Source organism: Anneissia japonica, unplaced genomic scaffold (assembly GCF_011630105.1).
Source record: "Anneissia japonica isolate Jap-2015-1 unplaced genomic scaffold, ASM1163010v1 scaffold1128_len1000024_cov185, whole genome shotgun sequence".
NCBI lineage: Eukaryota > Metazoa > Echinodermata > Crinoidea > Comatulida > Comatulidae > Anneissia > Anneissia japonica.
Window position 1 is genome coordinate 335,039 of NW_022705247.1, and position 10,127 is coordinate 345,165.

A 10,127-nucleotide genomic window follows, 5' to 3' on the forward strand; every position below is an offset into this window, starting at 1 on the left:
GACCTATACTGGACAAAATACAGTACAGTAATATACTGGACGAAATACAGAGTAATACAGTAGACAAAATACAGTAATATACTTGACAAAATACAGTAATATACTGGACAAAATACGGAGTAACATTCACTACTGGACAAATATAGTAACATACTGGACAAAATACAATAATATACCAGGCAAAATATACAGAGTAATATCAAAGAACTTTTAATAAATAGCAGAATGAGCTGCTCCGTGTATTTGTATTAAAATTGATGGAACACCCGCCCTCCTGCGAATGGGGTAAAATTTGATCATCTTACAAAGTGGAGAATTATTTCTATATAGGGCCGCCACGCGGACGGGGTAAAATTGCTCTCCGTGTACCCACAATGCCTTTGGAATGGATGTTCCACTATATTGGGAAGCTGCTCTATCTTCTGCTATTTATTATATTTGGTAATATACAGGTCAAAATACAGAGCACCAGTTACAGGTGGTTCAATCTCAGCCTAGAGGTTGGAATGTGAACTGGTAATACCGTAACACCTCGAATTGAAACCTAGTGGACTTAATCTGGAGATGAAGCCCATCTCAAATTAAAGCCCCCCCCCCCTTCTTTTTAGTTCGCAAATGTACAGTAGCCTTGAAAAGAAACCGATGGGCTTCTTTTCAAGATACCGTAGGCTTCTTTTTGAGATAGTACAAAACAAACACTGTACATGAATTTCAGAAAACAAAATAAATTAAAAACAAGCTTGATTTCTTACAGTAGTTTAGGTGATTTAGTGCCATTTAAATACACTTCATGTTACAGTGGCCTTATTTATTGTTTTATAGTACAAATTCACAAAATTTACAGCATTCGTTTTGAAAAGAAGCCCCCTCTTTACTTTGCAAAAGTAGCCTTGAAAAGAAGCCCATTTTGAAAAGAAGCCATTCATCCAAAGTTTGCAAAAAAAAAGGGCTTCAATTCGAGATTTTAAGGTATTGTAGAAATGTGTTCCAGCGTGCAAGGCGTTGGGCTTTTAATTAGATGGTTTGGGGTTTGAGACCAATGCTTGTTATATTGCTTGTGTCCTTAGGCATGACACTTTATCTGTATTTGCCTCTCTTCACCCAAAAGTATAAATGGGTACCTGGTAGCAGTTGAAGGATTCGGAGTGAAATTAGTACAGTAGTGCTGATTACACGCAGAACAAGGAATATTCCCTGGGAGCAGATTGATCCATTGACCAGTAAAGAAGTGCTTTCAGCTGTTTCCTGGAATATGTGCTATATAAATCCTGTTGAATAAATAAATAATATATAATAGTACTGTATTCCCAGATTAGGCAAAGTGCATTCAGTTTAAAAAATAATTACATAGATGTTAGCTTGATGTTTATTGAATTACTTTGTTATGTTTATTGATATACATTTGCAGTGTCTCCAGATGTTGCCGATGGCCCACCTCTTGCCGGACACCGAACGCCATCATATGTTGCAAAGGAAAACAAAGCCATGCCGCAAATACCAGAAAGACGAACCACTGAAATTGATTTAAACACATTTTCAGGAAAGATGGGATTCGAATGGAAAAGCTTTATCCGTAGTCTTGGACTGAAGAACAATGAGATCTTTCATGCTTCATCCGGGTGTCACACAGAAAGAGATAAGATATTCTCTTGTCTTGTGAAATGGAGGAATCGAGAAGCCAACAAAGCAACTGTTAGAGCACTTGTCGAAAAGTGCATTGAAAATGAAATAGACGTAGAAGTTTATGATTTTCTTCTCCATTAATAGATTAGAGTTGAGCCAGTTACTTCTCAGTATTTAATAAGTTTTAGTAATATATATAATCAAACTCAAATGATCAGCTCTAGCACCCACCATTTCCATTGCTAATTTTTCATAATTGAGTCCCCTTTCTCAGGCCCTTGATTTTGAAAGGATGGATTAGCTTTCAAATCATCTGAGAGTGCAAGTGCCACCAATTATATTCATCTAAATATCCAGTTAAAGTATAGAGTAAGTAATTAGTGCTTAGAAAAAACTGCAAGAAAAAGTGTCTATAAGTAACAAACAGGTAACAAGTGTAGAGATTTTGTAACTTTTTATCCAACCAATGAAGACTGACCTTAAGACGAACAGTTTTGATGTTTATTCCACGAACACCATATGCAAAGAAACTAAGGAAAAAGTACCTTAGCTCAATAAAAAGCAGCTTAGCTCAGTAAAGTGCAGCTTAGCTCAGTCGCACTGTGTGACTTGAACCGGAGCGATTTCTAGGTTCCCAGTTCAATTCTCATCACTGCTCTCCATGTGTTTCAGCTGGAGGGCTGAAATACAAGTTATAATAGTGCATTTTCTTTTGGATGAGATGTTTAAGCAGTTGGTCGCATTTGCGATAATACCCATGTGCACATTAAATAAAACAGTACACTCTTCAGAAAAGAGTTAGGGATTGTCTCCCAGTGTACTACCAAATCACTACCAGAAGGACCCCACTGAAAATAAGTCTTCATTGGATTTGTGTGTGTTGTCATGGTGTTCACACCAAATTAATCCAAATCAAGGCTCTCAAAAAGCAAAGAACATCATAACTGTCAGTCAAAAAGTCAAAATTTCTACCATATTTACAAACCTTTTGATCATGTGTAGCAAACCTGATTAATATCTGCAATCAAGCAACAAGTATAGTAAAAGTATGGACCTATTATAGGTAATCATGCTTTAAACTTTAGTGTAAATTTTGTGGACAACTAACTATATTTCTTTTTTTTTTTATCATGCTATCTTATAAAAAATATGAAAATAACATGCCAAAAAATTTAAGCATATTTTAGTAGGTAAACAGTGTTTACAATTTGAATTGTAATATGAATCGGTGAGTTGGCTAATTTAGAATTTCCGTTGCTAAAACACAGTTGACAATGAACCTTTCCGCTAAGCCCCGCCACTTGGATATTGATACACGCAACACGTGTGTTTGTGAAACACACACATATTGCTGGCCCTGTTCTGATTGGTCAGTTGTTAACTTTGATTGGCACTCTGGAAAGTTCTTTACAACATTAATTTGTATTGACCTGTACTTAAGTAAGTTTGCATATGAATACTTTGGTAAAATTATCTAAAATTTATTGACCATTTAAAAAAAAAATGTTTGGTATATATTTCTCAGAGTTTCTATATCCAGATCAAGTGTGAAACTGAAAGGCATTAACAGAGTGGCTAGTACACAAAAACATGCTCTCATTTGAGTAATTTTTCTTTTTCACCCATTGGATGCATACAGAATTAGGTAGAGTATTACAGTACATTCTGTAGCAGGTGTAGACTGAGACCCAAATAGTTACCTGTTAAATATAAAGAAGTAGTGCTTGGTTAGTGTACACATTTTTTTTTATTCAATTCCATTTTGGAACACTCATATTTATTTCATATTTCATTCATATTTATATTAATGCAATTTAATATTAAATTTCATTCAGTAATAGGCCTAATTATCTTGAATATCATTTTTTGTCTTTTGAAAACAGCACCGTATACCAGAGGCACATTAGTCAATCTGTCACTGTTCTGCAGTACAAGATCATTTAAAGTATCAAATATTACTTAGCTTCTTGAATACCTCTTGTGTTTTAAAGCTCTGTCTAGACTATCGATTTTATTTGAAAAAAAACATATGACTTGCCTAAATCTTCTTCTTGCATATGATTTAGCGAATAATCGCATATAATCATTAAGTTACTGTTATTAATTTACTGGAACAGTCATAGCGGTGTCACCAACGAGCAGGTTAACGGCATTATTTCCCCACTTATACTCCTAGGTGATTCCTTGCACATTGAATTGTAAATCATAACTATATATCGGCATACAACAGTCAAAGGAAATTGGATAGTGTGGACAGGGCACAAGTCATTCCTGTAGTATAATATGGTTTTAAACCCTCTGATTTTAACAAGGATTATGTAAGTAGGTTATGAGTAGCGGCAGTTTGGCGCAGTGGTTGAGGTTTGATCTTTCAATCGTAAGGTCGGGGTTTTGAGTCTCCGCTGTGCAGATTCGCTTGTGTCCTTGGGCAAGGCACTTTAGCTACATTGCTTCAGTCCACCCAGCTGCAAGGGTACCAGCAAACTGCTGGGGACTAACCTGCGACGGATAGTGTCCCGTCCAGGGGGAGTACAACTCTCATCCGCTTCACACTACAGAAACTGGGGATAAGTTCCAGCCCTATGAGCTCGAGTGGCTCATAAAGGATTTAGTTTTTAGTTAGGTTATGAGTATGTACAATATTCTAAAATTAAACTTGCCTAAAGTTGACTTCGCCTAACTCAAATAATTTTTATAAGTCGATCTTATTTTACATGTAGAATTGTTGTGTTTTGGTTTTCTATTAACTAACAAACTTAAGTCAAACTTCATCCAAGTCGAACAATTTTTCAATGCCATTTTCAATTTTACTTAGGCAAGTTCAACTGTAATTATTTCTATGCTTGTCAACACTTAATAAAAAAATGTTTATAAATAGGACAATTAAATATATACTGTATGCTATTTGAATTTAAGCATTTAATGATGAATAGACAGACTGCTGATTGTAGCAAATATCTTTCACTTTTAGGTTATTTGGTCCAAGGCACTATTAAGGGTTGTTAGGTAAAAGAATTACTGCTTCCTTCAGAAAACTGATTTTATTAATTATTTAGTTTACTGTGTTTAATTAAATGCTGAGTACACAGTACTTTAGCTATCTAACATGTGTTTTGTATATATATAGGTTTAATGTTGTATTCTCTTGTATTGTGGAATCAAAATTCTGTTTTATTATGTTTGAAATCAAATATTGAAATATAGCAAATACTAAGCCAAAAAATGTACAATGAGTCCCAGGTTCTTATTGTGTTTGATCTATTTATTTATTTTATTTTTTTTAAATTTATTTTTTATTTATATTTATTTACTTATTTATTTATTTCCTTTTCTTTCCCTTTTGACAGCAACATATATGAGTGCTGTACAACACATTGTGCGAGTATACTCAATCAACCGAGGTTATGCACAGTAGCCTAACGGAAGATGATGATGATCATCATAAAGATTTATTTTAGATATACTGTACTGTCCTCCCTCTAATTAGACACACCTCCAATTAAGACCACCTTTCAGTGGTCCCAAATTATGATTTACTTTAAGAAAGTATAATACATACTCCAAGTATTGAAATGCACACGATGGTGTTGGGATTCTACTTGGAGTATGTATTATACTTTCTTATCTGAGATTAATCAGTGGACCTTTTATTTACTTTTATTATTCTAATTAGAGACCAACCTGATCCTAAAAGTGGTCTTTAATTGGAGGGAGACTTATAATGTGTTCTGAAATGAAAATTCATATTTATTTCTTATATTTATTTCTTGTCATAATTATTGTCACCAACATCATTAATATTTTTGTCTTATAGTCATTATATATTGACCATGAAACCCTGGACCCAAAAGTGGTCTTTAATTAGAGGGAGAATTGTAATGTGTTCTGAAATGCAAATTCATATTTTTTTCTTATACTTCTTTCTTATAATTATAATACCATCAACATCATCATTAATTTTGTCTCATCATAGTCACTATATACTTAACATGTGATAAACAACCTGCAAATATTAGAATAAGAAATAAACAAGATACAATCATGTGCAGTTGGTGGTGAAATCTGAAAAAAGGTAAAAAAAATGAATCATATTTGAAAAAAATCATAATTACTTTCTGTAAAATACAAATCAAAATACTGTATTATTAATATCATTTCAGTTAATCATGAATGGTATTATTTTTTGCATCTGTTGCTAAGGAAAGGCATACTGTATGTTTTTGATTCTTTATTACAATTAAAAGGTAAATTTGAGCTAAAAGGTAGCACAAAATCATGTCTTTCGCTTTTTCTGCTGCTTCTCACCACTGTCTAAACGTTCAATTAAAAATCTATCTATTTTATTCTATATATGCTGCTCCCTTCATAGTTGAGATCAAACACATGATTTTAAATTTTTGCGCAAGGTCTAATTTTTGCGTCTTTTAATACTGTACAGGTATTTTGTTTTGAAATTGACGCATTGAGATATTTTTGTCATATACCTGTACTGTGTACTGTATTGTAATTGGGGTCTGGATCACAACGTCTACAGTACTGCCGGTAAATATCACACTGTCGGGCCTGTTTTAACGTCAGAAGCAGATTTTGCTAGGCTTCAACAGTGTTGAATAAATTTATTAACTATGTTTTCCAGAAACATTAGTGCAATAAAAGGTGTCCATAGAACAATAGAAAATGTAGTTAGTAGAGATGCCTTAAAAGATGGACGAATACTTTGCTGTTTTAGTCAACGCCGCCAACATGCGGGTAGGCACAGGCAAGTTCACTGCACACCGGTAAACGAAGCGGCGTTCGTTAAGAATCTGTTCATGGGCCGGTTGATAAAGGTAGGCCTATGACATCAATCAACCTGGGCTAGGCTTAACTTATACAGAGTTCTACACAGCAACTCTGTATAAGTTAAGCAGTACAACTCCCTGTTATACCAAAGATATGTGATTTTAGTGATAATTAGTATGGTACATAGCATAGATTGTTCACTACTGTTTGACATGCTAAACTTCTAAATTTAAAAAAAAAAAACCTAGGCTAGGCATGCCTATTTGACTTTTGAGGTTATGAAGGTCAGATAGACATGCTTTTCACCACCTCGACTTGAATTTCCTTATGACTCACCACGAGTGTACATAGTGATTCTTCACTATCTATATTTACACAATGAATAGTCCATGGGGAAAGGTTAGTTCAAGGACCGCCTGTGCATGTACCCATAAAAAGGTACTCATTGCATGGAGCGTTTTATTTATCAGCTAACATGCTTTCTAGTCAAAACAGCAATAAAGTCAAAACAGCAACACTTCTTTTTTACCAGAACGGCAATGGGCCAAAATGGCAATAAGTCAAAATGGCAATTAAAACAGCAATAAACCAAATAAAGAAATAAATACAACTTTAAAATACAGACAAAATTAGTGATAAAAGTGGTAATGAAGCCGTGTTAGTCTCAACAATATACAAAGAAAATTAATAGGCAGCACTCTGAGACTAACTTACTTAGATGTTATTTAACACAAGCTTTCGCTGGCAGTCAGTGCCAGCTTCATCCGATGAAGCTGGCATTGACTGCCAGCGAAATCTTGTGTTAAATAAATAACATCTAAGTTAGTCTCAGAGGGGTGCAGGTCAACTCGGCCACAAGTCAACTCGGCCACAGTCAACTCGGCCACAAGTCAACTTGTCAACTTGAGTTGACTTGTGGCCGAGTTGGCTGTAGCCGAACTTTTTGTGGCCGAGTTGACTTGTGGCCGAGTTGACTTGTGGCTGAGTCGACTTGTGGCTGAGTCGACTGTGGCCGAGTTGACTTGTGGCCGAGTTGGATCGAATTCTCTCAGAGTGCTGCCTTTTAATTTTCGTTGTAGACAAAATTAGGTACAACAATTTATGCCATAGAAGTGAAAAGTGCAAAAAAACATTTAATAATAATAAAAATATTAATAGGCATATAACAATATAGCAACATACAAATTCACCAATAAAAAGATTGGGGGAAACAGTATAAAAGCAGTAAACATTAAAATAAATACAATTTTAAAATACAGACAAAATGAGGCTAAAACAATTACTGTATGTCATAAAGTAAAAAATGTGAAAAAGAATAATATTAATAACACTTGCTGTATAACAACATACAAATTTAAATAGTAAATAAAACTTTAAAATACAGACAAAATGAGGCATCTAAACAATTCATTGAAAAAAATATAAAAAAAACCCCTAACATTGAAAGGGGAAAAAGAGCCCATGGGAATATTTGATTTGCCTACCGACAATCGGGAAAATTTTGCTCCTTTGCCATTTTGATTGGTACTCTTGTCATTGCCGTTTTTGTCTGTTGCATTATGGTACTTATCATTGCCATTTTGGTTTACTGGCATTTTGGTTAATTGCTGTTTTGGTCATTGCCGTTTCGGTTTATTGCCGTTTTGACCTGCGCTACCGAATAATATTAACAAGGAGTTGGCAAACTTTTTAAAAGAGTGACCCTTATAATCTACACGAAGGAAAAAGGCAATCCTGCTGTATGCCTGTATCATTTACATGAAGACTTTGTCTTCATTTGTTTAGGACCAAAAGTCCATTGATGATTGGAGATATGGTTTGGCAGCTACAGTAGTAAGGTATTAGTCTCTTCTTCCAATCTCCATGAAGGTCATGTTCACAACTAAAACAAAAATGCTCTGATTTCACTCCCCAAAGCTAAAAAAAAAACAACTAAATACTTTTTGAGCCACGTGGGCTCATAGGACTGGAATTTATCCCCAGTTTCTGTAGTGTGAAGCGGATGAAATTTGTACTCCCCTGGATGGGATGCTAGTCCGTCGCAGGTTAGTCCCCAGCAGTTTGCTGGTACCCATTGATACAGCTGGGTGGACTGAACCAACTAAAGTGCTTTGCCCAAGGTCAAGCAAATCTGGACAGCGGACTTGAAACCCTGATCTTACTGTACTTACGATTGAAAGCCCGAACCTCAACCGCTGCGCCAAACTGCCGCTATACTCCCCAAACCTTATCAAAAATGTCAGGTGCATAGCCACGTTCTTCCAAGGGGGGTTCTGTGAGCGTGGGGTCCAGGGCTGAGCCCCAGTGGGGGTCAGCGAAACAGCCAAAGCCAGAGGATTTTTGTGTTTTACAGGTCTAAATAATGCTGTAAAAGCAGTGATGTTTGAAAAAGTTCAGTAGCCTAGGTGGGTCTGCAGTGCATTATTTGGGTTTGGGGATTAATTTGGAAAATTCGAGGGTGGGGGGGGGGTTTGCTACAAAAGTGTTTATGTTCGAACCATAACCCTCCCCCGGCCTGAAAGTACAGTATTATTGACTAGCTTACATTCACTCAGTCTTGCTATAATCTCAATCAATGGACTTTTCATCTCTCCTGCCATTTATTTTTATTTAATAGCATGCAACAGTGAATGATAAGCAGTGCCCCGTGAGCATGCTCAAGTTCATTATAAATATTTCTGGAGTGACAAGATGATGACATGGTTATTTATTCTCACACTGTTGACTAACTGGATTCCTAGATCTTTTGTGGTGTGTAATTTTAAATAACTTAAATTTACTTTGATATTTCACAGGAGGATGTATTCCCATATCCGGAAATATCAGTAGAAAAATTTCAAGAAATTAATGAGCTTTGTGCCCCAATTGAGAAGTTCTTCAGAGAAGACGGTATGTTCAATAATAATAATAATTTTTAATAATAATAATCAATCACAAGTAAATTTACAACTGTAATCATGGCCAAGTTACAATTACAAAAAAGAATACAGAATATCAAATTACAATAATAATAATTATTAGAAATATTATAATGGATGAAAAAGGGATAATTTTTAAGTTTTAAGGTTCATGATAAATTTTGATTCCATATATCTGTAATGCCTTGAGCAATACTATTGGATATGTGTACTTAATAAATCTTATTATTATTTATAAATTTTATTATGATAAATATTATCAATTAGAATTTAAGGCCTATTATTTATTTAGAGTGATTGAAGAGATTCAACCAACTGTAAGTTAAACTCAAGACTGCAATTCTTTCAGATCATATTACAATCTTTTATCAACTTGTCCTGCATAGGCAGCTCCAGAAATTTTCTAACAGGGATTACAAAGAGGCCAGTGTGGGTGGGAAAAAAGAGGGGTTCCTGGAATAAAATCCCTGGTAGGGCTCATTGGGAGAATTATTATAGTCAGTATTATATGGGCTGTGAATCACAGTCACTTTGGATCAGCAAAGTAATATTTTTAGTTTGATGACATCGCGTTGGACAGCGATGTCTTGTCTGATGGGGAAAAATCTCCTGACCCCTCCTGGTGCCGCCACTGCCGTAATACCTAGTGCATTTGACATATATTGATTAAAAACATATAAATTATTAACAATTTATATTCATGAATTTATTAAATGTTTTTATTTGGTACTGGTATTTATAATGCGCCTTTTCCTTGTGGTTATAAAGCGCACTTCTTTTCCCTGGTCATTGGTTCCACATGCT

At 35.0% G+C, this 10,127-nt stretch overlaps 2 protein-coding genes across 6 annotated transcripts in view; both read left to right on the forward strand.

Moving 5' to 3' along the window:
- The window catches only part of LOC117105442 (death domain-containing protein CRADD-like), a 19,871-nt gene extending 17,693 nt beyond the window's left edge, over positions 1-2,178 (forward strand). For all 5 annotated transcript variants that reach the window (XM_033246573.1, XM_033246575.1, XM_033246577.1 and 2 more), the window contains one exon: positions 1,409-2,178. In XM_033246573.1, the coding sequence (XP_033102464.1) occupies positions 1,409-1,764 (356 nt within the window). In that variant the 3' untranslated portion in view covers positions 1,765-2,178. The remainder of the gene's footprint in view (positions 1-1,408) is intronic.
- Positions 2,179-6,137: 3,959 nt separating this feature from the next.
- Positions 6,138-10,127, forward strand: part of LOC117105447 (complex I assembly factor ACAD9, mitochondrial-like) — an 18,745-nt gene continuing 14,755 nt past the window's right edge. Inside the window, exons 1-2 of the mRNA XM_033246582.1 lie at positions 6,138-6,452; positions 9,201-9,294. Coding sequence (XP_033102473.1) covers positions 6,249-6,452; positions 9,201-9,294 — 298 coding nt within the window. The 5' untranslated portion in view covers positions 6,138-6,248. The remainder of the gene's footprint in view (positions 6,453-9,200; positions 9,295-10,127) is intronic.